Consider the following 26,797-nt stretch of genomic DNA (forward strand, 5'->3'; position numbering starts at 1 on the left):
AGGCAGCGCTGGGTCTGCCCCTTCCTCCTCCGAGATCCCGAGAGCACGGCAGGGTGCGAGGGAAACGCTCCAAGGTGTATGTGGGTGAGCCCACGGAGTCACTCACTCTGTTGCAGAGGAGACCAGGGAAGGGGCAAGTGAGGGAGGGGCCCGGGAGGGCTCAGACCAGAAACCCACGGTTGGTCTGCTCCTTCACAGGCTGTGTGCCTCGGGGCAAGTCAGCTCCCCTCTCTGAACCTCAGATCCCCCATTCTAGGGTCTGAGCAATTGTGGGCATAGGAACACCCACGGCCCCCCGCAGGCCAACAGAGGCCACACACAGTCAGGGCACCCACAGACCCCCAGCCTCAGGGGGACTGGCCAGGCTGGGGAGGAACTGAGGAGGGGGCCGAGGAGACGAGCCCCTGGGGTCACATCCCACACCTGCCCCGCCTGCCTGCCCCAACCACAACCCCCGGAGCAGGACTGGGGTGGCAGTCCTGGGGTCCACCCGACCCAGTACCACCCCTGGAGTGGGGCAGGATGTGCTGACATCTGGGGTCAGCCTGCAAGCCCCCGCCCCCTGCCCCAACCGCTGACCTGCTGCCTGCCCTGGCTTCCTCCCAGAAGCCACACGGAACCTGGCTTCCACGGGGCTGTTCAGGACCACCCCTCCATGAGCCTTCCTGGCCCTTCCATAATTAATTCCCCTTGCGACTGTTCCTGGCACACCTCCCTCCTTGCACCCATCACGCTGCACCACGCCCACCATCTGCTCTCACCGCTGCTACCCTAAGACCCTCAGGGAAGGGTCAGGGCTGGTGTCAGCAGAGGCAGGAGGTCTGGCTTCAGCCCGCAGTCACTCAACCGCAGGAGGACCAAGCCTGCATTCACTGGTCTATACGGTGGGGCGTCCAAGCACTGGCTTCCCCAAGCGCCGTGAACATTAAGTGAGGTGCGTGTGTGGAGTGGCTCAGCGCAGGGCCTGCCACGGGGCGGGGTGGGGGGGTGGTCAGTAAACGACAGCTGTGAGTTTCATGTCGTGTCCACGTTCCCCACGCCCAGGCTGAGCTCTGGCGTTCGGAGTGCGGCCCCCGCTCTGCATGAGGCGCTGAGCTGAACACCAGCCCGTCTGCAGCCCTGACAGGGGCGGGATGCCCACTGCCCGGCTGGGCTCACCCCTGCAGCCTCCCTGCGGACGCCCGCCCCCCGTCCGGAGCAAGAAGCTGCCCAGTCCAGAGAGGCTTCCCCCACCTCCAGGCGCCCGACCTCATGTGCCCATCTCCCCACCTCAGCCCTCACCACGTCTGAAGTCCAGAGATGGGCGAGGGTCAGGGAGGCAGGGGGACGTGCGGGAGGTGGGGCCGCCTCGCAGCCAGATGCAGAGACCCTCGAAAGCACTGCCCAGAGATGGCCAGAGGGCAGCCAGGGAGTCCTCGCAGGGCTCTCGGCCACACGCCCCTTGACGCTGAGGAAAGGCTACGTTCCTCTGATGAGAGACGCCAGCAACGCAGTGGCCCTGGGGACTCCCGGGGAAAGCGGTCCGGGCAGGAGGGGTGGCGGGGGGCCAGCGCCTGGCCGCAGACAGGGGGACGGACAGCAGGCCAGCGGGGAGGGGGCAAGGGCCCGCCGGAGAGAACAGGCGCCCCCTCCCCACGGCCTTCCAGGCCCCCCAGGATGAAAATCAAGGGACTGCACAGATTCGCATCAGTCATGCGTTATTAAACTAATGTGCTCTCATCAGGCTTCTAGAGTTTATGAGGCCATTTGCAATCTTTAATGGAGAGTAAGACTCAAGAGGAGGGATCTCCTGTCCTTTCCTCATTCAACACAGAGAGAGTCCCCGAACGTTAAGTGGGAGAGAGGGGGGTGACAGGACCCACGAGACTTCCCTGGGGTCATGGGCCACCTCGGCCACGGTGGGAGAGTACTCCGGGCCCTGGGGGACAGAGAAGGCAGACTGCAGACGGGACTGCTCTCAGGGTGTTTGGGGTCCCTGGGTGACTGAGCCACGAGAAGGCCCCCGGCCTTCTGCTAAGTGCTCTCACTCCGCCCTCTCCCTTGGTCCGCACGGGAAGCCTGTTATGTCGCAAGGGTGACATCTTCACCGTCGTTCTAGAGATCAGGAAACCGGGGCCCAGGGCCGCTGCAGCTGCTCGCTGAAGAACAGACATGGCCCCGCACCCTTCCCACTGCTCTAGAGTCGGGGCTGGGTGCGCAGACGTCCTGTCCGTCCTCCAGCCTGCCCAGGACAGACATCACAAACCAGCCCCAGCACTCTCGCCATCAGGCTCACACCGCCCCTCAGAACCCTTCCCAACACCGCCCTTCTGTTCAGAATTGACCCGCTGCTGGGTAAACCCTGTCTGCCATTCCCGCAGCACATCCCGCCCACACTGCCATGTGCCGTGTGGCCTGCCGTGAGGGCTCAGCGTGGCCCGGCCCTCAGCCAAAAGCCTCCAACAGCCCCTCGTCGGCCCACCCCTGGTTCCCCGGGGGCTCCAAATGGGACCAGAGGCACCTGCCCCGGGGGGCAGATCCAGAAGAGGGACTGCCCCCGCCCCGGCCCCCGAGCTCCCCACTGTCCTCCCTGCAGGGCCCCACACGGTGCGCAGAGGCCCGTCCTCACTAGCAGCTGTCTGCTTCAGCTACAGCAGGAGGAAGGTGTCGGGCTCCAAAGCGGACCCGACCTTGCTGTCCTCTGGAGCCCTCCAAGGGCTCGGGCAGGAAAGAGGCCGAGCACACCGTCCTGGGGCCCTGGGCCTCAGCCAGTCCCAGGGACACTGTCCCCACCTCGTCCGGGCCACTGAGGCTTTCCAGTCTAGAGACAGACGCTCCCACAACCCTTCCCCATGGGCCCTGCCACAGCCCCGTTTAAATCACGGCAACAAAACTCCGAGAGCGCTCATGTCACTCCTCACGCCCACCCTTGTTCCGCAAGGTGGAGAACCGTGAATCCAGCCGTTCTCCCGCCGCCCCTCCTGGGGGCAAGGGGCAGCCTGCCAGTCCCTGGCGGGGGCTTTCCTTCTGGAATCTTCGGTGGGGGCACACACGCCCTCTTCCCGCCCACCTCCAAAGGGCCTGGCAAGGCCTCTGCAGCCTGCATGCCTCCCCCTTCCCTGCCCTCTGCCCTCTTTCCTGCGGGGGGTCTCCGGGCCCCAGACCCCAGGGGCCGCAGTCCCGAAGGCTCACTCAGCATCAGCTCTGCTGGCCCTGCCACTCGCCGGAGGTCCCCTCCCGATAGTACGGAAGTCGCGCTAGTATCCGGGTCGAGGACCTCCCCTCCGCCCGAGAGGGTTTTGTTACTGACCTTGTACAGAAGAGCCGCTGTGGGTAATAATAAAACGCAGACTGGCTTTTACTCCACTGTATTTATTTTTCTATACTCTCCGCAGACAGCGTCCCCTCGTGTCTGCCCCCCCTCAGCGGACTGCGCCCCTGCCCGCCCCTGACGCCCCTAGGCCCGGAGGTGGCCGCAGCCCCTCAGCACTGCCCTCTCCCGGAAGCTCCGCCTCTCCCTGCTGGGCCCCGGTGCCCCCCAGACCACCCTTGGGGCGACTCTGCCCTCAGGGCGACTCTGCCAGCAGCCTGCTGGACTTACGCCAGGAGTGCTCCGTGTGAACCAGGAGCGCTGCGTGTGAACGAAGGCTCTGTCCGTCCCTGGTGCCGTCTACCCATCTAGATCCGTCGCGGTGCCGTGAGGCAGGCTCCACAGTGGCCCCCAGACCCAGCCCCGCCCTCCCCACCGCCCACACACACCGAGGCAGATGGCAAGGTTGACGCCATCCTGGTAACGGCGGGCAGAGCCCACCCTGTGCCCTGGGGTTGCCCTGCCGACCACCCGCCCCCTGCCCCCCACCCCAGCCTCCCCTCATTCCTGGGCAGACATCCGCCCAGAGCCCCTGTGCCCGGTGCCGTGGGGGGACCCACATCCCTCACCTCACGGCATCTGCCTGACAACCGTCCCTGCTGTGTGGGAGACGCTGCCCTTCGGAGAACCCAGGCTTCTGCCCAGGTCATCCCGATAGATACCAGGTCATCGACCCCAAACTCAGGGCCCTTGCCCCTCTGGAGCCGGAGCTGAGCCAACCTCTGGGCCAAGGCCAGGCTGGCCATGCTGACCTCTCTCTGGGCACCACACTGGGCTCATGGGGGACCTAGTCAGGGTCCATCGCGTCAACCACACAAGGAGAAGACCCCAGCAGGGCATCCTCCTGGGATCCCCGAGCCCCCCAAAGCCGACACATCCAAGGCAAAACTCAGGATCTCGATCACTTCCCCAATCTCCGTGTCTTTTAAAGGCAACACGATCCTGCCCCACGGGCCCCGTCTCGGGCAGTCGCCACCTCTTATCCGTGAGACATAGCGGCCGTTTGTTGAGTGAAGAACAGCACAGCTGTGCTCTTATCTAACGCCCTCACACAACCACCCTGTGGGTAAGCGCTGTACCCCAGCTCACACACGCACACAGCTCTTGGGGGACCGGCAGCTCGCCAGCACAGAGCGTGTGAACACGCCGCCTGCCGTGACTCCGCCCAGGCTCCGCGAACGAGCAGGAGAGGCCGTGCCCCACCTCCTGAGGGGCTAGTGGCCCGAGAGGCCCCAAGCCCGGGGCAGGCAGATTGGGGGGCTTGCAGCCCCTGTGCTCTAAGAAAGGGCTGGGCTTCGAGCAGAGCAGGGAGGGCATCAGCCCACAGCCCTGGCCTCGACCCTCACACACAGCCTGGCTCCCTGGGGCGGAGAAATGTCAAGCCCCACACATGACCTGCCCCCGCATCTTGTGTCCCTTCACTTCTCTCAAACGGTGGCAATACCCTTCCAGCCAGCCTCCCTGTTTCCACCTTCCTACAACCCATCCCCTGCAGCGGCGGGACCACACCACCGTATTGCTCAAATGCTCCCGCCACACTCTGTGCCCTTAGACCAAACTGCCAACTCCTGCCCTGCCTGGCAAGGCCCCCGTGATCCGCTTCCACGGCCCTTTCCAATCTTTTGTTCCCAACACTTCCAGGAAAGCCTGTCTCCTCCGTTTCTCCCTGAGAACACCTGGCACTGTCCAATGCTGGGCCTCGGCCAGACGGTCCCTTCAGCTTGGAAGGCTCTTCCCCTTGGCCTCACCAAGCCTCACTGTCCTTCACAGCCCAGCGCACCCCTCACCTCCTCTGAGAAGCCTCTAGACATGAAGACTCACAGATGCGCCCTCAACACAGGCTGCACCTGCCACAGGCTGCCTCGTCCTGGGAGCCGTGGCAGCCTGACCACCCCCAGCCACGAACGGTCCACCTCCGTGCCCCCCAGCAACTCCAAGGCCAGTGCCCAGCACAGAAGGGGCATCTGTGGAAGTCTGCCCAGGAGACTGTCCTGAGACCCTCAGCACATGGGTATAGACCCTTCCGCCCCTGTGGGTCCTGTCAGTCCCCAGGGCTCAGAGCTCAGAGCAAACACTGACTTCCTGAGGCGGCCACTGGGGAACCCTGGCCCACTCACCCCAGAAGGATCCTAGCAATGCCCGGGCTGGCGCACTCAGCTGTCTCTCCCTGCCAGGAAATCTGCCGCTCACCCAGTTCTGTCTCCCACTCACACGGCACAGAAATAATAGCCCTGCATTTTCCTGCAAATTCCATCTCTCCCAAATGGAGACTAGTTCCACCTGTACAACGAAACACAAAACAAGAGGCCAGATGAAGTGGGTCTGGCAGGGGCAGAGGGGGTCCTGGGCTCCCCCTCCCCAGAAGTCCCCTTAGGGCTGGGGTAACAATCCCCGTGCCCCCCTGCCCCCAGGACAGCGCCAACAGCTGTACAGATGACGGACCGGATCCGACCGGCAGGGAGGCAGACACAGACACCAGGAACCAGGAAACGCCCTGCTGAGTCCGGTCTTGACCCAGGCCTCCCACTCCTGGCCCGGAGCCCATGGCAACAAGGGCTGCCCGTGAGCAAAGTGGGGGAGCCAGGTTAGGGTGTCGCACTGTGTCTTGTTCTCACTCACCCTGAGAGCCTGTGAGGGTGAGTCACCCAAAGCAGGGTCTCCCAACCTGGGTGACTTTTGGGGCCAAGTGATTCTTGTCGTGGGAATGCTGGTGTGCCACAGGCTGCTTACCAGCACCCCCGCCCCCACCCCAGCAACATCCCTCTCCTACTTGTGACAACCAAAGACATCAACAGACATGGCTAAGTGTCCCCGGGGAGCAGACTTGCCCCAGGTGAGAAGCCCTGACCTAGAGGCACAGAGTTGGGTCCCAGGTGTCGGGGGGGGGGCACTGTTTGCTCTCCCCCGTTCTTGCTCCAGTTCATATGGCATCCTCTGCTTCACCCCCTCCCTCGGGGCACAACAGGCGGCCCAGGAAGGAGCAAGGGCACACATAGGTGCCAAGAGCCAGCACTTACCAGGCATCTGGTCGAGGGGCTGAGGCCCTGCATTAACACCGTTTTGTGAAGCTGCAAGGTGGGGACCACCACCCCTTTCACCAGGTGGGCACACGGGCTCAAACAGCAAGTCAGCAAAGTCCCCCAGCCAATAAGGGTCAGGGTCCGGATCTGGTCCCAGGTCCAAAGGCCTGTGCCCTGCAGGCCTGGGCAGCCGGAACAGAGTGGCCTTGGCCAAGCAGGTCCTGAGATGCTTGCGCTCCAGGCCCAGGTCCCAGCATCGGCAGACGACGGAGAAGGCCTGAAGAGCCACTCTCGGCCCCTTTCCCGAGTCCCCTCCCAGCTGTGAGGGGCCAGCTGTGGCAGCTCCCTGCATGGCCCCCAGAGCCCTGGACACTCGGCTGCACAGCCGGTGAGCGTGGGGCAGGCCGGCCCCGAGGAGCTCGTGCTGCCTCTCCCTCCTCCTGGCCCGAGACCGGGAGCGGGCGTGCTGGAAACCCACAGGTGCGGGTCTGCAGAGCTGTGCACTGTCCCGGTGACTGCTCGTAAACTCAGGCCTCCCAGCCATGCTGGTGGAGCTTCCAACCATGTGTGACCCTTTTGCGTCATCAAACTGTTCTGGGGTCGGCCTAGAGCAGGAAAACACGACCTTGAAACGTGGCTCTGACCCAGAAAGACCTGGCAACCTCCAGGGGCCTCCAAGAAGTGAGTGTGGTGGTCCTGAAGGCACAAAGAACTCAGATGAACTTTTTTTAAACATAGCCCAAGGTGCCACAAACTGTCCTCTGGAATGGGAGGGGAGCCATCCTTCACGGGCAGGGGCCCAGGCAGATCCCCCCACACCCAGGCACTGTCCTCCGACCTCCCACCATCACTGGGGCACGTGCTACCCACCAACACACCTCAATCTCAGTCTAACCCCAAATCCCATCTTCCCCCCAAAACTGTTCCCCCCCCCAGTCTCCATACTGGTTAGCGGAAACTCCATCCTTGCACTTGCTTGGCAGCCTCCTGACTCCCCCTTTCTCCCCACCTCCCCAGCATCACCATACCCCACATCCAGTCTGCCAGGGATGACCTCCTCCCCAGGATTCCAAGGACCCAACCACGTCTCACTGTCCCCCCGCCCCTGCCCACTGGGCACCATGGCACTCACCCAGCCGGCCCTCACCCCACAGAGCCTGCAATGCCCCCCACACACCCCCGGGCCCCTCATCACTCAGGGAGCCGGCCTCGCAGACCCCCGCAGCCTTGAGACCTCACTGTCCCACACAGTGGACACCGGCCACATGACCACCGGGCCCTGCCACGTGGCCAGCACAACAGGATTTTTAAATGTATTTCCAATAATTCACGCTTAAAAATTGATAGTTGGGGGCGCATGGGTGGCAGTTGGTTAAGCATCTGACTCTTGGTTTGGGCTCAGGTCGTGACCTCAGACTCCAAGCTCTGTGGGGAGTCTGCTTGGGATTCTGTCTCTCTGCCCCTCGCCCGCTTGCCTTCTTTCTCTCTCTAAAATAAATAAATAAATCTTTTTAAAAAATCGGCCGTCTGTTTATTTATTGGGAAGCGTGTAGCTGTGTCTGCAACAGCTGGGGCACGCGCGGCGGCCGCTTCCACCGTGAGTTCTGAGCCCTGACTCAGGTCCGGTATTTGCACTGATGGCGGGAGCTGTAAGGCACACACTGGATTTCAAAGACTCGGTATGAAAAACAGAGCACAAACTATCAGTAATGCCTTCCACGGATTACGTCTTCACTTCCACATCCACATGGCTCCTGGGCAGCGCGAGGCTCCGGGCGGCCTGTGTTTGTGCAGCGGGCACCCACCCGACCCGGCCTTCCCTGCCGCACTTCCTCCTCCTTACCTCCAGACGACCCTTCATCCAATGTCACCCCCAGGGAGGCCTTCGCCTGCGCTTAGTCAGATCACTATTCTCCCCTGACTTCCCACCGCGCTTCGATTCTCTTGATAGCATTTAACACCTTCCCCAGAGCGCGTGACCACATCACACAGTTCAACGTCCATTTTACCCACGATCACGGACGCTCCTGGAGGCCGCTGTGGTCTCTCCCACGATCCCTGCGGTGCCCCGAACGATGTGGCTCATAATAGACATTCAACAACGGTCAGAGTGACCGCCTGGGCTCCCCACGCGGCTGGGGTTTCTCAGGGCATGCCGGACACACAGTAGGTGCTTGTGCTCCTAGTAGGCCGGTCTGTTAGCAGAATCACCGGAGAAACAGAGGCAGCCTGGCGGAGTCATGCCATGGAAGGCAAAAGCAAGTAGCAAGGGTCCTTGCATCGGACACGGCCCCTCTCCATGCCCCCAGGAACGCTGCCCAGCAGCCACCGTGGGCACTGCAGGGGAAGGTACATTTCCTCTCCTTCCCATCGATTTTTATTCTCCCAGTGAGAAGACAAATCTGTTCCCCTTCCGCCAGAAGGCCTCAAGCCATGGCTACTTACATTATAGTAATTAAATCCCTGCTGCTAGGAGAGCTCAGGAGTGAACAGGCCTCAAGCCAAGGGCCGGCCTGCAGGGAGGGAGGCTGGCCTGCAGGGAGGGAGGCCGGCCAGAAGGGCCTGTCTCTCTCAGCTGCTTCCTGAGAGTGACAAAACCCACTTAGCCACAACGCCCTGGCAGGCTTCGCTCCCAGCCCCTGGGACTAAACCTCAGACCACCGTCCCCCGCTCACTCCCTGGCCCCATCTGGCCCTCGCCTCCCTCCTGGAGGAGCTGTTTTAGCCACCACCTCACTTCTCCCATTTTCCAGATGACAAAACTGAGGCCAGAAGCCAGGCCTAGCCACCCCAGTCCAGGGCCTTCCTCTGCACCCATGTCTCCCTCCGCTGGTGGTCAGCATGGGCTGAAAACCACGTCACGCGCTCTGCCCGCAGTGGCGCCCCATTTAACCCCCACGCTGCCCCAGACATAGGGTTACGATGAACCCCCAAGGAAACAGAAGAGAAGAATGAAGGCAACTCGCCCCAAGCCATGCAGGCTGGAAGTGACAGAGGCAGGATTCAAACCCAGATGTGCTGTGTTCTCCGGAGGCCAGGCTCTCCTGGGGAACAGGAGTAGCAGAGCCATCTAGGAGGCAGCCGCAGGCGGATGGCAGACGTAGAGAGATGTGGTTGTAGTGGGGGGGGGAACAGGCCAAGCGGGAGACCCAGCCTCAAGCTGGGGGTCAGATCCAGGCCACATGCTCCTGCTTCTGTCCCTTACAACGTGGTCACCTTCCCCAACCAGCCCGTGAGCCCCAGGTCTCTTTCTGCGTTGGACCCCAGAACCCAGCAGGACACCCGGCACCTGTCGGCCTCCTGCGTGGCTACAGCCGAAGATGGAGGGCTGCTGAGGACAGTGGGGTGGACACAAGCAGGACCCACAGAGGGGAGAGGGCTGCCACAGGCACCAGGCTTCATGACCCGGATGTGGCAGGGGCCCGGGGTCGGGGCTCCATCTCATCCTTTGGGTCCTGGTGAGTACGTCAGTGTTTGCAGTCTTCAGGTCACACAGGGAGAAAACACATGGTAGCGCCGGGCACTGACCTCCCTTTACGGTGAGACCGTGCCCCCGTGACGGTGGGGGTGAAGCCCTGTCATCCCCACTCATGGGCTGGAGGCCGAGGCTCGCGGAGGCTGATTTTCTCCCCAGGGTTGCGCAGCCGGACACCGGGGAGCGGGGACAAGAACACCACAGTCCACACTGGCTGCTCAGCTGACCCCTGCGGAGCCCGTGGGGGACCTCAGCCCCAGAGCCCAGCCCACACGCCAACATCCCGGGGTTCCTGGAGCATCAAAAACCTCTGCTTCTAAATCAACGCCCTCCCCCGCACCGAGCTCCAGTCACCCGCTGAGGCTCCAGGTGAGGCTGGCAGGGCTGCGAGGGGCCAGGGTAACGGGGGTGCGGTGGGCGCCACGGATGCCTTCAAGGAGCAAGAACAGCTTGAAGTGGCCCAGGCCAGGAGGAGCCACGGGGGCACGGGCATGGAGGACACTCCCGGCTTCAAATCACAGCTCCACTCCTTCCTGGCTGTGAGGCCCCGGGCAAGTTCCCTGACCTCTCTGAGCCTTGGGTGGGTCATCTGTCAAACGAGGACAGCTGTGGGGACCACGTGAGACAAGCGTATGGAAGACCCTTAGTACTGTTCATTTTCTTCTCCTTCCTCATCTGTCCTTGTCTTCACTCCTGAATAAGACACGGGGTTGCTTTGGAGCCATTTTTAGGGACGGCGAAGAAGTTTCCATTTTATGAGAGGAGCACGTTCTCCTGAGCCGCTGAGGACAGCAGAATTATATACAACTGTCCACCCACGGGGGAAACCCTCACGGCCCAGCCTCCACCCTGGACCAGCTCTTGGCCCCACCCAAGTCATCTCACCCTGCAGGGATCCTCCCCTCGCGGGTGGAAGGCATGGACCCCGTCTAGTGTCTTGTGCCAAATGTCCTCCCACCAGGCTCAGCGCCATCGTACCCCCAGGAGCAGGGAAGGTATCTCATGCAAACACCAGGTCCAGCCCAGAGCAGGGGGGGCAGGAGTCACGGGACCAGCTGAAGGATCCCCTGGGATCCTGTGGCCACTGGGCTCTGGGAAGAAAAGCCAAGCCTTGGAGACCCACATGGGCCAGGGAGCCCCCGGGGCCAGGTCCACGCCACACCGAATCCCCCATCTCCACCCTGGGCAAGACGAGTGATGGTCCCACTTTCCAGACAAAGAGGCCACGGCTCAAGGCCACATAGCAAAATTGTACACAGTCAGGATTTGACCACAGACTTGTGTTGAAAGCCTGAGCTGTTTTAGGAAGAGCCGGTGGAAAGGCACCCGTTTCATTGAGGAGAGACCCCTGCAACTGACTCAGGTTCTTACGCACACAGACCTTTGCAGTCCTGGAGCCTAGAACAGGGCCTGCCACCCAGGTGTCCAGTGGGACTAAAACCCAGACGTCCCGGATTCTGGCTGCACCCCAGCCACTTGCAATGCTGAGTGGCCTTGAACAAGTCACATAACTTCTCTGGGCCTTGAGGTCCTGTAAAGAGGGGGATGGCCCCCGCCTTGCCTTCCTCATGCCTGGCGGGCCTGTGGAACTTGGCTATCCAGCTTATAGGTATGATTCCACACCTGGCCAGGAATGCCCCCAGTTCCCCAGAGAAGGTGTCCCCTTCGTGCCACCAACCCTATCCAGCTCTGAGCCCGACCCAGAGTGACATGCTCAGCCTCACCCTGATCTTGGAGGGAGGGGACATCACCTAAGTCAGTGGCTCCCGATGCTCCCACGTGTGGGAGCCATTTGGGCCCCAGCAGACCGAGCCAGCATCCGGCCCATTGGAAGCTAGAAAAGAGAGGAAATGGCTAAGCTCCAATTTGCTAAAATCAGGAATCTTCTTAAAAAGGAGAAAAGCTCTGCAAAATCCCCGTGCGGACGCCGGCAGGTGCCAAGTCAGGCAAAGGCGTGAGGAAGGACTCCCCTTATTGGCAGCCCGGGGTGCACCAGCCACCAGGAGCCCCATGCACACTGCGTTCTCGCTGGGCTGTTGAACACCACTCCCTCCGTGCACAAACGCGAAAGTGAGGCTTGGGGAGCTGGCGTCACTGGCCTGACGGCCCCCCAGTAGCGAGGGGCTGGGCCTGACCGGTCCCTGCTCCCGCGGGGGCTCCTTCCCTTCTACCCCTGGCAGGCACCCACCTTTGTGGGTTTCCCCATTGATGAGTTCAAGCTAGAGAGCAAACCACAGTTCCTAGAGACGCCACCGGCTGGCCGGGAGCCCGTGAGCTCCGGGGGGTAGGCACCGGGGGGCTCAGCCCTGTGGGAGCGGCCTTTAAGACAGCTTTCCTGCTCATGTGACACGGACATCATGCCTGTCCCTTAAGAAAAATGCCCCACGAGCTGAGTCAAGCATAACAGATGCCAATTTACGTATTATTTCACACATCGATTGCACATTGTTCTCTTAGTGCCACCTCGGCTCTGCTCAGAGTACAACTCCTGTTACCTGGTGGCCAAGGTCCCCACGAGGGGCAGGCCCTGACCCCTGGCCTGCCCCTCCCCACCCGGCGGCTCTTCACACCCCGGGGGGCCGGCTGGGAGACTAGCGGCTGCCCACTGCAGGGAGCGAGAAAGGAGCCCGTCTGTGCACACGCCCCACAGCCCTGCACTCCCTACGCCAAGTCTCCCGAAAGCCTGCATCTTGAAGACACACGAGAAAGTCCCCGAGTCTCCTTGGTGCCCTGTTTCTGTCCCAGGACGGCCTCCTCACGGGCCCGCCCCCTGCCGTGCCACGCACCCCGCCTCGTTCTGCATGGTCATCGCGTGTCCCCCTGACCTTCCTCCTGGACTCTCAGGCTCTGGCCTGACTCCACGGCCTTATTTTTGTTCCCTCCACCTGTCCCGTTTGCGTGGACACACCCAATTAGCTGTGCCCAGGCCACAGATTGCTGACTGTGGGTTAGGACAACTGGGTCCCCTGAGGCAGGAAGGCTCCAGAAGCCGAAGCCGGGCCACCGCGACAGCCCCACCTTCCAGGGAACATCGTGCTTTCCCTCGCTTGTATGGACACACCCAGGGGGCCCATCCAGAAACACTACGAGTGGCTTGTCATCCAAGGGGAGGCCACGAGTTGGATGAGAAGGGGCACTGGTCACATGTGCTCGCCTCTTCCAGGGCCTCCCCTACAGCGCCCGGTGCAGAGGGTGACGTACACACTCGGGCCCCTCCAGGCCCTCTGGGCAGCTGTGGGTTAACAAGAGCATCTTCTAAGCACTGGGTTCATAAAAGCAGCCGCTGGCAGGTGTCAGGGCTCAGCGTGTGCCTGACTCTGTACCAGGTGCTAGCGACAGGCAGAGGCTGGGGGTCCCTCTTGACGTCGGAGAAATGGCTTCAAATTCAGGAAACTCCCTGGAGACCCACCACCATAGGTCACCGAGTCTGAACTCAAACCCAGAGCCCAAGCCCTTGACCACCATGCTAGCTCGGCTCTGCCAGTTCCTATCAACTCTGAGAAACGAAGAGCATCAGGTCTTCAGTGCAGACGCTGAGCTCCTGGAAACTGCAGATACCAACGAAACATTAAGTCACCCCCATGCCCTTGGCACGAGCACTCTGCTCCCTGCGGAGAACCTCCAGGGTGAGACCTGGCCCCAGGAACGTCCCCGCGCTCCCTGTCCTCCCTCCCCACCCTGTGCGCTGCCCCACAGCAGGGACTGCTCCAGCCCCCTGCCCCCACCCTTGCCTGGTTAATCCTGGGGGGGGGGGACCACCCACTGTCCACAGGGAGCCTTCCCAGTACCCCGAAGTGCTAACCCTTCCTCCGCGCCCCCAACACCACCAGCAGACGCTGAGGGCAGCCTGGATGGGTGCCTCTGGGTGTAGGCCTGGCCCCGACAACAGAGCTTGAGGACTGTGGCCTGTGGTCTTCGCAGTGGAGCAAACGCACATGTCCTGGGGCCAGAAAGCGTGGAGAGGGGGTGGGGGTGGGGTCAGCGTGAGAACCCTGCCCTCATTTCTGAACCCAAGAAACAGAGGCTCAGAGAGGCCAAGGGCCCCCGGACAATGGCCACATGGTGAGTCGGAAGCAGGAGGGGAAGCAGACGGGCCACTCTTTAACACTTATTGCCCTGACAGAGTCAAACACAGCCTCACGCCAGGGAAGGAGGGAGCTGGGACTCGGGGGTGAAGAAGAAAACTCCAGAAGCAGGGATGGAGAAGCCTGCAGAGGTTCCCTCGCTCCAGTGCCCCGCAGAGGTCTGTGGCAGGGTTGGGAACAGGGAGACGAGCAGGGGCTGGAGACCTGGACCCGGCTCTAAAACCATCTCTCCTGAGGGGCCCCGGGCACAGTCCACACACCCCTGTGCAGCTCAGTTTTCTACCTGTGGCTGGTGGCAGTGACCCCAGGGCCACGGTGAGGTCACGAGGAAGGCAAGCATGGAACCTGGCGGGTCGCCCCAGTAAGAGCCTGGCAGCCAGTGCTGGGGAGGGAGAGGCGCCCCAAGGGAGGGCGGGAGTTCCGCCAGCTGCGGGGGGCCTCGGCGCTATGGGCTCCTGTCCATAAACCCCACACCTTCCCCATCCCAGCCTGGCTGGCATCGCCCCGGGGCCATACCAGCGGGCCTCCACACGGACCCTGGGCCTGTGCACAATCTCACCCTGGACCCAGGCTGCCCTGGGGCCCCACACTGGCATCCCCCAGGACTCGGGTCTCCCCCTTCCTGCCTCCCCCATGGAAGTTCCTCCTGGCCCAGTATTTGGCGGCGTCACGGGCCGCAGCCCGTCCACCTTGATCAGCCTCTTGGACGAATGACCAGCTGCTTCTGCAGCAGCAGCAGGCAAGGGAAAAGGCCTCCACTCGGTAGTCAGGTGGGCCCAGGGGCTCATCCCAGCGCCGCAGCAGCTCACAGTGCAGCCCGGCCTGGGGACACTCTGGAGGGGACAGGGGGCCGTGACCACACCCACTCCCAGGACTCCAGAACCAAGGACCACGGCCCCAGCGCTGCAGAGAGCCCCCTGTCTCAGCGCTCGTGGGCAGTGCCGGCCCCCAGCCTTCCCGCCGGCCTGGCCCTCACCGCCCGGGGAGCTCCTGGGGGGCAGGGGAGGTGGGCCCTGGGCACCTCGGAACCCATTGGCCTCCTCCGGACTTTGCTCAGCAGAAGAAAAGGCACAGAACCTCCTCCCCAGGCTCCTGAGAACAGTGTGGTCTCAGAATCCCCCACCCTCATTATTTAAAAAGGAATAGCTGGTTTTCTGGTCTCTTTCTCTCCCTCTGGACTTTGGAAAGAAACAGAAAAGCGGGTCTGCCACGGCCCAGCGGAGTAAGGCGTGTTTCATCGCGAGGCCCTCACCACCCCACTCTGTCACACACATTCTCCCCCAGATGTGCTGTACAAATAACGGCCACGCAACCCCGCTGACCCCGCGCCTTGGCCAGGCCGCAGCCGCTCTCCTGAGCTCCCTCCAATTTCTTTCCATTTTAGGTTTCTTTACCTTCTATTACTCAAAGCAGATCTTTGGACCCTGGCCGGGCCGGTGCCCCTCCCTGAAAGCTTGGGAAGGGCCGCGGGAGGCAGCCCCCAGCTTCCCAGGCAGCCCGGGCAGCGGGCACACGCCCAGCGACAGCGCTGTGCCCAGCCGCAGGGGACGCGGCCGGGAGGAAGGGGTGTCGGCACGCACCCCAAAGTCTTCCCGGACAGCTATAAACAGCGTGATGACGCGCCAAGGACAGGCATGCACTCTGCCGAGTCGTCCCTCCGGGGTTACCAACGCTGCGGTCATTTGTGGGCGGGCCACGAGGGTGGTCAATAGGGTCACCACCACCCTGGGTGGGAGCAAACCCTTGCTTCCATGTTCTCAGACCTGCTCTTGCCCGCCCTGGGCCCAGACACGGAGCACGACCTCAGAGGAAAACCCACGCCGGGCTCAGACCCTCCCACCTCCCGCAACCCTGTCCCGCAGGCCGCCACACAGGGAGGGTCCGTGGAGGGGTCTGTCCCATTCAGATGTCAACATCCCCGAGACCACCTCGGGGGTCTCCTCCCAAACGTCAGGACGTCCCTGACAGCCGCCCACCTACCCCAAAGGGCTCCTGGGTCTGGCAGGAGGTGCGGGCCGTTCTCCCACCTGCTGCTCTGCCCTCCGCTCACAAGCCCTCTGTGGCCAGGGAAAGCGGGCTCTCGGGGCTCAGAGAGCTGGGACCCGCAACCCTACTCAGCCGTTTGGGGTGGAGGCTGAGGGCGGAGGCCCTGACCTCTGTGAGGTCAGCAAACACCCACAACACGTTGGCCCTAAGGGACCCCATTTTCCTTGAAGAGTAAATGGCCAGGAGACCAAGCTCCCCTGGTGTGCAGACGGGCCATCACGAGGTGTTGTAAGGGAGGACAGGGAGCCATGCATGGGGGGACAGGGCAGCCGGGGAGCACCGGCCCCGACTCCCCGCCCACGGCCTGGGTGGGCCCAGCAGCAGGGCCAGGCAGGGGTGGTGGGAAGTGCCCCACTGCAGGGGCAGCTGGCGGGGCGGGCAGGGGTCAGCTGTGTCCAGGAGGTGAGACCCAGTTGGGTGGTGAGCCCGGGGGGGGGGGGGTTGGAGGTCGGGCACAAACAGGGATACGGAGAGCTGCCTTGTCGTACCGGCATTTCCCAGCCGCCCCTGAGGTGGCCCTGCAGCCTGAGCCCAGAGGTCCCTGAGACACAGGCCCACGGGGACTTGCCAGCCGGACTCCCTGCTGCTGGCAGGCTGGGGCTGGGGAGTCCGCAGCTCGGGGAGGACAGGGGCCGGCCCCGGCTCTCCCTTGACCCCGTGGACAGAGCACAGCAGGCAGTTCACGGCCTCCAACCAGCTCTGGAAGACCACAGAATGCCAAGAAGGACCCCCGAAGACGCGCTGTGTGAATTCTGACTGGCGCAGATGTGGCAGAGACCAAGTCACTCAGTTCTCAGCAGGACCTCTAGGCCTGGCCCTGTCAGGCGTCTAAGCCCTTGGGGCAAATCCACCTGTTTTTTTTTTTTTTAAGCCTGAACTCCCTGCTCAGTTCAGGGGCAGCCCCGCACCAGTGCGCCCACGAGGGCCACCTCCGGCCCCTCTCTGCCCGCGGGCCTCACCGCCTGGGCTCTCCTGTTATCTGCACCTGGCGTCACCTGGGGCGTGTGCGCAGGGGACTGAGGGCCGCTTACCGCCCCGCGCTGGCCCCCTTCTGCATTAACTCTGAATAGGCTCAGGGCAGGCCACGTTCCTTCTCAAGGGAGCCAGGTCCACGTGGCAAATTCCTCCCCAGCAACAGATATCAGCCAGAGACACAGATGGGGGTCCACAGCCCTGTGGAAGGAAAGGGAGCTCCAGAAAGCGGCAGCTCCGGCACAGGCTAGCGGCCTTCCATCGCTTGGGGACAACGCGTGTCCTCCTCCCAAGGGTCTCTGAGACTGAAGCACCCTCCCCCCTCCCCCCCGGTGCAGAGCTCGCCAGTCTGCCTGGGCCCCCTCCACACTGTCAACAAAGCCAGCCAGACACACAGAGTCCTCCCGCTAAAGACACTGCAGCCCAGGGCCCACCGGACAGCCACGCTGCCCTCCCTCCTAACCCAAACCCCCTGCCACAGTAGAGCCCGTGACAGGCTAGGGAGGCTGGGGACAGACGTGCCCTTCCTTAAAGCACAGCCATGATGACAGGCTGTTTCCAGGCAGAAGACCCAGCCCCTCCTCAGAACTTCTCCCCGACAGGACGCAACTTCTCACGGCATTGACAAGCATCAGCTCCTGGACCTGTCCAGGGCCTGGCTGATTCCGGAGCCAGGGTCGGGGGGGAAAGACATCTCTCCTCTCATCATCACTATTAATAACAGTGACAACAGGCCCCGTGTTGGAGCCTCACATTTACCACATTCACTCTCCCCACTGACAGCCGGGGAGACGGGCTCGCCAAAGCTGCGCGCCTCGTCCAGGGTCACAGCTCTGGAAGTGGCAGAGCTGGGATTCAAACTTCACTCTGATTCTTTAAAATGATCCTGTTTGCAACTGGGAGCGGTGAGGGATAGCTGCCTTACCCGTCCCGGCTCCACAGGGCCTGACACAGGAGACGCCCCGAAAATGCCGGTCCCAGAATGACTCAGTGCACTGAGGGGCAGATGGAAAGGCTAGGGAGCTGGGCAGCCCTGCTGATTACAACCCACGCTGTCCCAGGGACACACAGGTGGCCCCCTCTCCAGCTGGGGCAGGCAGGACCTTCCTGGTCACCACTCCTCACGCTGCCATGAGGGTCAGCAACTTAGAACCGGGTGAAGCCCAGCCCCGTGGACGGCCTCACCTCCCCCTTCTTTCACACCAAAGTCTGCTCTCCCCGGCTCTGAGTAAGGCCCTTTCCCTGAACACGCCTTCAGGGTGGCCCCTGCTCCAGACCCCTTCCTGCCAGCGACAACCCTCCCGTGGCATTAAGACCAAGGTGCCCAAACCCGCCCCATGAGGACAGCGTCCCCAGAAGGAGCCATTCCCTTCAGAGCTCTGACCACGGGGGTCCCTGGCGTGCTGGTCTCGCCTCTTGCCCTCACCCCCTAGCACTTGGGCCTTCATCAGTCTCCCTCGGCGAGGGCTCCTGGTCCCCACGGGGGGCTGGGGGGAGCCAGGGCTGTGCCGAGGGTGGCAGCCCCTCCCCACCCCCCACAAGCACCGGCAGGAGAGGCAGCCCCGAGACAGCAGCAGGCTCAGAGGCTTGTACGGGGATGACTAAGTGAGCCGCCGTTCCCGGGGAAACCCCGCTCACTTCTGCTCTCTGAGGGGCTCAAATCCTCGCACTATTCGGATGCAGGCAGCTTCCAGGGGCTGCCCTCTGAGGGCTCAGCCCCGTCTGAGCAGCGGGTCCCTGGGGGACCCTCCGCGTGCACGGAAGTCGTGGTGCCAGCTACTCAGGTGGCCTGACAGGTCTGCCCTTGCCTGCTGGAGAGAGAGGCTGGGAATGAGGGAAATCCGATCAGCACCTCCTGGGTTTTTGCGGCTGGATTTCAACAAGGAATGTGGCAGTCCCACAGCAGCTGTGCCCAGCCTGAACAAGGTCTATTTGAAACCTCCAACAGCTGAGCCCCTCCCAGCCACCCCTGCCCAAAATGACGAATAAGAGAAATCCAAGGGACAAGCAAGCACGCACACACGCACTCACATACACCCTCCCCCCACAACAAGCTGGGGGTGAGGGGGAGAGTGGGAAGAAATCCACTTGTCCAGTGAGTGCCGGGGCCCCTGGCCCTCCAGCCCGCAGAGCGAGGGCCCCCAGCAGGCAGAGAGCTAGCGGAAACCCACCTGCCTCCATCCCCATGCCCCTGGAGGCCGCGATTTCCAAGCCCAGGCTGAGGCTAAAGCCAAGCCGTGGCCTCAGCCGGGTGTGCACACGCTCCACCGTACTGATCCCGAGAGGCGGGCCCAGGGCGCGGGCTCTCGCCCGGGAAGCCCTGTCATCCCATCTGAAGAAGAGGCGCTCCCTGGGCTGAGGCCAAGGCGGCGCCCACCTGCTCTGCTGGGGACACCTGTAGCCGCTTTTGTTAGTGGCTGTTTACAGGCAGCAGGCTTCTGCTGAGTGCTTGCTCCTGAGGGAAAGGACCGCAGGGCCCCTCCACCCACTTCCACCCAAGCCCCCAAGGGACTCGGGTCACCGGTGCTCTGCTATTTCGCCCAAAGTCTGTCAGGGACGAGGAGGAAAACAGAAACTTGGGAAGAGAGGGAGAAGCCAGAGAGAGAAGGGATAGGATGGAGTCCCCACCCCCCACCCAGACATTGATTTCTCTCCCATCCTCGGGAAAATGGAGTGGAGCAGGGCGGGGAGAAGAGGAGGGAAGTCGCAGGAACTGGCAGGCACATCAAGGCAGAGTGTAATTAATTGGTGCGTTAAGCCGCTGGGCTCCGCTTTGGTACGAGTGAACCGGGAGGAAAACGATGTCTCAGAAGGGAATCTTTCCTCCTCCCTAACACACAGTCTGCAACAGACACAGTGTACGGGGATGCCCCCCCAAGAAAGCGAGCAATGAATTCTCCCGGGATTCAGAAAGAAAACCATGGGAAGTTAGGGTGTTCCATATAATTGAGCAAACGCCTCTCCCACCACCGCCTCTCCCCTCCATCAATCTATCTCTCTCTCTCTCTCTCTCTCTCTCTCTGTTGCTACCTACATATTCCTTTTGTTCAAGGTATAAAGAGAAACCGCAGCCCCTACCTTTGAGTACAAACCCCAAGAGAGCTCGGTCTCTATCACCATAACAACAATTCCAAACATCCCAAAAATCAGAGCATAGTCACTGAGCCGCTTCCTCTTTTCAAACAGGGCCCTCCTGTGTCCCAGCTTATAGCCAATGTTCTGGTTTTTCCGCTTGTTGGCTTTGGGGAAGGTGGTGCTGCTGGGGGTGGTGCCGGCGTGCTGGTGGTTGTGGGTGGCGTTGGGGTGGTGGAGCAGGGTCTGGTGGGCATGGTTGTCCTCCCGGGAGGAGACGATGATCTCGGGGGGGTTGCTGGGGCTGAAGAGCTGGAGGGGCTGGCCTTCGGGCTCTGCCTCAATGAGGTTCCTCCGGGAGGCGCTGAGCCGGCTGAGTGGCTTCATGACCCCACCACTGTACTTGCAGGAGCTCATGGCGATCTCCGTGAAGGGGTTGCTGTCCCGCCGGTGCACCAGGGGGCTGGCCTGCCGGTGCCGGCCGCCTCCACCGGGCCCACTTGTGGCTGTGGAGCTTGGAGAGTGGCCAAGCAAGTGGTCATTGACATTGAGCTGGCTGCCCTGCCTGGAGGAAGGGTGGAGGACGGCGGTGGAGTTGGCCGAAGGGGGGCCCCTGAGCGTCGTGGGAGAGGAGTGCAGCAGGCCGGGCTGCACGGGCTGGCTCTGGAGTTGGGCGAGCAGAGACAAGGGATGCGGTGGCGGCGGCGGCGGCTGCTGGAGCTGCACGGGCTGAGGCGGCACCTGGGGTCCCGGGGGCTGCTGGGGGGCCGCTGCCGGCGGCTGCTGCTGCTGCTCATCCCCAGAGGATGGACAGGGACACTTGGGGTCTTCATCCAGGTCCCCCACCCCCGAGTCATGGAAGTGCCCAGAAGTGTCCATCTTGGGGCCTGGCTGGATTCCCTGCAGCACAATACCCCACCCCAAAGCCACCCTCGCTCCAAAGATGTCCTCAGAGAAAGCCAGGCATCCAAGCCCCCACCAGTCGTCTTGGCCCCAGTCTTCTTTCTCTGGCTTCGGTTCTCTGGGGCTGCCTGGGGTCCAGACGCCGCCACTCAAGGATGCATTGCACTGGGAAGGAGGGGCCTGGAGCAAGAGGCGGCGGAGAAGGAACTCGGGCTCAGGAGGTGGACCTCTGGGAGCGCGCAGGGCCAGGCTCAGCCTCACTCCTCGCGGGCTCAACAGCTTTGCTCCCCTCCTGCGGCCGGCGCTACACGGCAAGCCAAGCCCACTTCGTGGCCGCGGCGCTCATTGGCTCGGCTCGGGTCTCCACCGCCTCCTGGCCACGCCCCCGAGCAGGCTCCTCCCCGTGGGCGGGCCCTGCCGCCCGCGGCCCCCTCTCCGGGCCGCGCAGCGAGGGCTGGGAGCTGTAGTCCCCGCCGCCCGCCCGGGGCCGGCCCTCCCTCCTGCGACAGGTGCGGCAGGAGCCCGCGGGCCACGGCGACAGGGACGCGCGCGCACGCGGGACGCTGGGGGGAGGAGCGCGGCCTCCCGACGAGGGCAGCCGCGCACACTGACGTGGGGGCGGGAAGCGGGAAGACCAACGGTCGCTGATGGCCGGGGTCTACCACAGGTAGACCTCCAAACGCCAGCGGCGGCGGGCCTCGTGTTCCCGGCGCAGACTGATGCTCGGCGACGTTGAGCAACTGCTTCAGGGTCGCCGTCCTGACCCCAGGTGCGTGAGCTCACCTAGTGAACGCCGCAGTGAGTGTGCAGGGCGCCCCTGTCATTGGCAGCCCTCACTTCAACCCCGTGCAATGATGTCATCATTCTCCTTTCACAGATGAAAACTGAAGGGAGAAAATCACACAAGCACAGACAAGTCAGCTGGCAGACGTGCGTGGCTGGTCATTGAGGGTGGTGGGATTCAAACCCAGGTGGGTCTTAGCCACGGCTCCCACACCCTCTCCCAGGCTGCCTTCCCACCCTGACGCTCAGCTCCAGGAAGGCAGCTCCGAAGATGTGGGAAGGAACCCGAGAGACGCAGTGGAGGAAGAGCTGGCCTTCCAAAGCAGGACGGGAGCTGGGGGCTCCTGCGGGGCATGGCGTCAGCAGAGCCTCTGGCCCGGAGACTAAAGACCCGCGGGGTCCCCCCACCTGATCTGCCCGGTGGGGCTGAGAGTCCGAGCGGGCAACAGCTGCTGGCTTCCCAGGTGCAGAGCCCTCATCAAGTATTTATGAAGCTCCCACTGTGTGCAAAGGGAGTTCCAAAGACACGGGACCAGAGCTGAATGCCTATCCACTTCCAACCACAGCTGACTTAGGGACCAGTGAGGAAGGGTCATTATGGGATTCCCCAGGCACATCTGGGGTTCTAAGAGGGAGGATTGATCGCCTCCATCCAGCTGCTTCCCTGAATAAGAAGGGGAGAGAGTAGGAGAGCAGACACTGTCGCACACGCGTACACACACTGGCCCACAAACACCCCTGCATGCACACACGCACAGTGGGTCTCTAAAGCAGCTCTCTGGAACGGTGAGCAGCAAGTGGGCAGAGCCCCCACAAATGGGCCCAGAGGACCCTATGTATGCCAGTCTCTCCTCTCCAATCCCCTATTGGCCCTGATGATTAAGAACTAAATATTACTTGTAATCTGAGCCACAACCCCAGAAACCTGAATAATTCCATGTACACACAATAATCCTGATTGTTATTATTGTCAGTGACATGGTCATCCCCCTGCACCCCCACGGCCCCTACAAGTCATCGTGCCAGGGTCAGACACAAGCTTGCGGGCTCCCGTGGTTTCCCATGGTGGTACAGGCCCTCCAGAGCCCACCCACCCTCCCCTTCCCCTCTCCCTCTGTCTTCTTGCTTTCCCTCCTCCCATCCCCCAAACTAGAGCACCTGTTTGGTTCCAGGCTCCAAATCACATACTTAGGCTTAATGATTTCCTAATAAATTATCATTACTATGTTAGTAACAGAACGTGCTGTTAGTATTGGTTCTCAGTGCCAGATACAGCATCTGGGCTGTGAAAAAATCAATTTTCAGGGACAGACTCCAGGCCTGGGCGTTTCTGTGCCCACTTCACCGCCGTGACCTGCCTTCTGCCTCAGCTGACCTTTTTTGGGCCAGCCTCCTGCCTCTGGCTCTCCCGGTTGTGCCACCTGGATCCAGAGACTGTTAGAGTGTGTCCCGCTGTCACGGTGGGGGTGAGAAACAGCCTGGGGAGGGGGGCAGGACCAGGCTGTGCCAGGGCCGAAGACGGACTGCAGACTCATCTGGAAATGGGCTGCAGGGCGACAGCTAAGATACTGAAGGAGCTCACACGCCCGCAGCCGCCCTGTCGGGGTGGGGACAGCAGAGCCTGACCTTCAGTGGCACACAGCCCGGGTGGGAGTCCTCTCGGCCACACCATGGCCACGTGACCACAGGCAGGATCACTGCCTTCTAACCGTCAGCTTCCCACTCTTCAAATGAAGTCCCTGTCGCACGGGGTTTGGAGGAGGGTTTGGTGCCGGTCGGTATGAGTGGGCCATCCCCCCAGACCACATGGGGAGCTGCTCAGCCCTGGGGCCTGACCACATCAGGTCTTCCATCCTTCCATCCCTCTTCTCTTCTCTCCACTGCTGCGTGTCCCAACCCTCCTTGTCGGGAAGCCCCAGCACCTCCCCTAGCCCCCAGCTAGAACTGGTCTTCAGAACAACCCTTGGGAGCCCTCAACCATTTTACAGATGAGCAAACTGAGGCATTAGGCAGGTTTTAAAACTTGCCTACAGTTATTAACTAGTAACTAGCGGCACAGCTGGAATCAAATCCAGGTCCATCCAACCCCCAAACCCCAGCACTTTCCATCTGTCCTGAAACCCACAGCAATAGGATTCAGTCTTACTGGTATGGATTAAACTAAACGTTACCATATGACTCACATCGTCAGCCCTCAGGGCTCACTGCAGAGGCAAGCTACACTCACATGGGATGACGAGGAACCACAACAGAGATCCCAAAGTGTGGTCCAGACAACAGAGTTCACGGAAGACGGAAGGTAATCAATAGAGGTCTCACAGAAGTCGTGGGTCTGGAGCGACACCGTGAAGGCTGGGCTCTTCCTTCCAACAAAGTAGGCCTCCTGGTCTACAGGCTCACCTCAGAGACAGCGTGGGCTCGGCCCAGACCCCTGCAATAAGCGAGTATGGCAATAAAGCAAGTCAAGTAAGTTTTTTGGTGCACATAAGTTATGTTTACACTACACTGTAGTCTGTTAAGTGTGCAATAGCATGATGTCTAACAACCAATGTATTTACCTTAATTAAAACATACTTTATTGCAGGGCACCTGGCTGGCTCGGTTGGAGGAGCAGGCAACTCTTGATCTTGGGGTTGTAAGTTCAAGCCCCATGTTGGGGGTAGAGATTACTTAAAATCTTTAAAAAAAAAATACTTTATTGCTAAAAAATGCTAACCATCACCCGAGCTTTCAGCAAGTCGTATTCACTGATCACAGATCATCATAACAAATAGAATAATGAAAAAGTTTGAAATATTGCAAAAATTACCAAAATATGACACAGAGACACAGAGTGAGCACATACTGTTGGAAAAATGGCACTGATAGACTTGCTCGATGCAGGCTTGCCACAAACCTTCCATTTATTTAAAAAAAAAAAAAAGCATCTGTAAAGCGCAATCAAGCAACGGGCAATAAATGCAGGTGTGACCGTACAAAGACGAAGGCGAGGGAGCGCGGTGCGGAGGCTAAGCTCAGGGAGTACAGGGAACGTGAGCGAGGATGGGCTCTGCAACCCCCGGGGAGGAAGAGGCGGCCTTTGGCCACCAGCTGCACATCAGGCCTGCTGCCGCTTGCCCCCCCCCGTCCTCTCCACTCACCCCTCACCGCCTCCCTCCTTATACCCCAACAACACCATCTTCTTCTAGCTCCTCCAGCAAGCTATGCTTCCTTCTGTCCGCCATGCCCTTCCCTACGTCTCCATCTAACACATTCCTTTATGCCCTTCAAGAGATGACTCACAGGTCCTCCTTCTAGGAAGACTCCCTTGAGCTCCTCAAATCCAGATCGGGGGCCCTTCATCCATATTTTCACACTCTGTGCTCACCTCTGTCCCTGTCTTTATCAAGCAGTATAGCTGTTATCTCTTTGTGTGTCCTTTTCCCCCTCGACTCTGACCTTCTTGAGGACTGGGATGAGGTCTTCTCCAGCACTGGATCCACAGCTCCTGCCCATAATAGATGCTTAATAAAGATGAATTGAACTAAACGGAGACTGAAACCCAGGAGAGGTCATTTGGAGGCGAATAAAAGGAAGTTGTAGTATTTTCCACGTCAAATAATGACCGCAGTTTCCCCATCAGTAAAATGAGTGAAATAGAAGAGACAACACCTGAGGTCACTAAGATCTTAAAATCCCATAGTCTGTGATCTGTGGAAATTGTTATTCCCAAAAGGTAAAACTGACTGAAAATAGGTTTAAGAAAAAGATGATTTATGCAGTTTATATAGTTGTTTTTCCCAATAGACTATGAACTCAATGAGCACAGAGAAGGGGTCTAATTTTTTTCTGTATCCTCAGAACTAAGCAAGGTGTCTGGTCATGGATATATTCATTAAAGATTTACTGGATGGCTGAATGGGTGGAAGAGTGGATGGATAACAGATGGATGGATAGGTGGGCAGATGGATGATGAATGGATGGATGGGTGATGGACACGTGGATGGGTGGGTGGATGGATGGACGGATGAGTGGATAGACGGATGGATGGTGGATGGGTAGATGGATGAATGGATGGATGGGTGGATGGATGGATGGATGGGTGGGTGGATGATGGATGGGTAAATAAGTGGGTCGATGGATGGGTGATAGATGGGTGGATGGGTGGGTGGATGGATGAATGAATGGATGGATGGGTGGATGTATGGATGGATGGATGATGGAGGGGTGGATAGGTGGGTCAATGGATGGATGATAGATGGGTGGATGGATGATAGGTTTGTGGATAGGTGGATGGATGGATGGATGGTGGACGGGTGGGTAGGTGGGTGGGTGGATGATGGAGGGGTGGATGGGTAGATAAGTGGATGGATGGATAGATGAACAGATGGATGGATGATGCATGGATAGGTGGGTGGATGGATGGATGGATAGATATGGATGGGCAGATGGATAGAGTGTAGATATAGTGATAGATAATAGTGGGTTTTTAGAAAAGCCTGTGTATTTAAGGGATATCCTTAACTTTCCAGGGATAGACAATATCATATAGTCAACCATGCCCTCCCTCAGACCCTGGATGGCTGGGGCAGAGACAGCTCTGGACTGAACAGTTCCTTAGCCCGTCCAGGTTCAGTCGTTACTATGTTCTTATCTCGGAGCTTTGTCCCTAGATCAGTTACTGCTTTTGTTTTTTTTTTTTTAAGATTTATTCATTTATTTCAGGAAGAGAGAGAGAGAGGAAGCACAGGGAGGAGCAGAGGGAGATAATCCCAAGCAGACTCCCCCCTGAGCATGGAGCCCAATGTGGGGCTTGATCTCACGACTCCAAGATCACAACCCGAGCCAAAACCAAGAGTCAGATGCCCAACCAACTGAGCCACCCAGGCGCCCCATTAATGCTTTAATAATAAAAGCAATTCCAGTGTTTGCCCAGCACTTTCACATAAATACTCCATTTCCACCTCCCAGCAGCCCTGGAAGGTGGGCCAGGAAGGTTCTATTGCTCCACGCGTTACACTCTCACCCCTGTAAACTAAAGTTTAGGAAGGTTTAAGAGACTCGTCTGGGTCACCAGTTAGTCGTGGATTTGAACCTGAATCCCGCTGACCCTA

The 26,797-nt window shown here is 60.6% G+C and overlaps 1 protein-coding gene across 2 annotated transcripts in view; it reads right to left on the minus strand.

Moving 5' to 3' along the window:
• KCNN3 (potassium calcium-activated channel subfamily N member 3) overlaps positions 1–21,220 on the minus strand; it is a 137,141-nt gene extending 115,921 nt beyond the window's left edge. For both annotated transcript variants that reach the window (XM_045784128.2, XM_045784127.2), the window contains exon 1: positions 20,025–21,220. In XM_045784128.2, coding sequence (XP_045640084.1) covers positions 20,025–20,897 — 873 coding nt within the window. In that variant the 5' untranslated portion in view covers positions 20,898–21,220. The remainder of the gene's footprint in view (positions 1–20,024) is intronic.
• Between the last annotated feature and the right edge of the window lie 5,577 nt (positions 21,221–26,797).

Source organism: Ursus americanus, chromosome 2 (assembly GCF_024610735.1).
Source record: "Ursus americanus isolate L20-20 chromosome 2, mUrsAme1.1.p, whole genome shotgun sequence".
NCBI lineage: Eukaryota > Metazoa > Chordata > Mammalia > Carnivora > Ursidae > Ursus > Ursus americanus.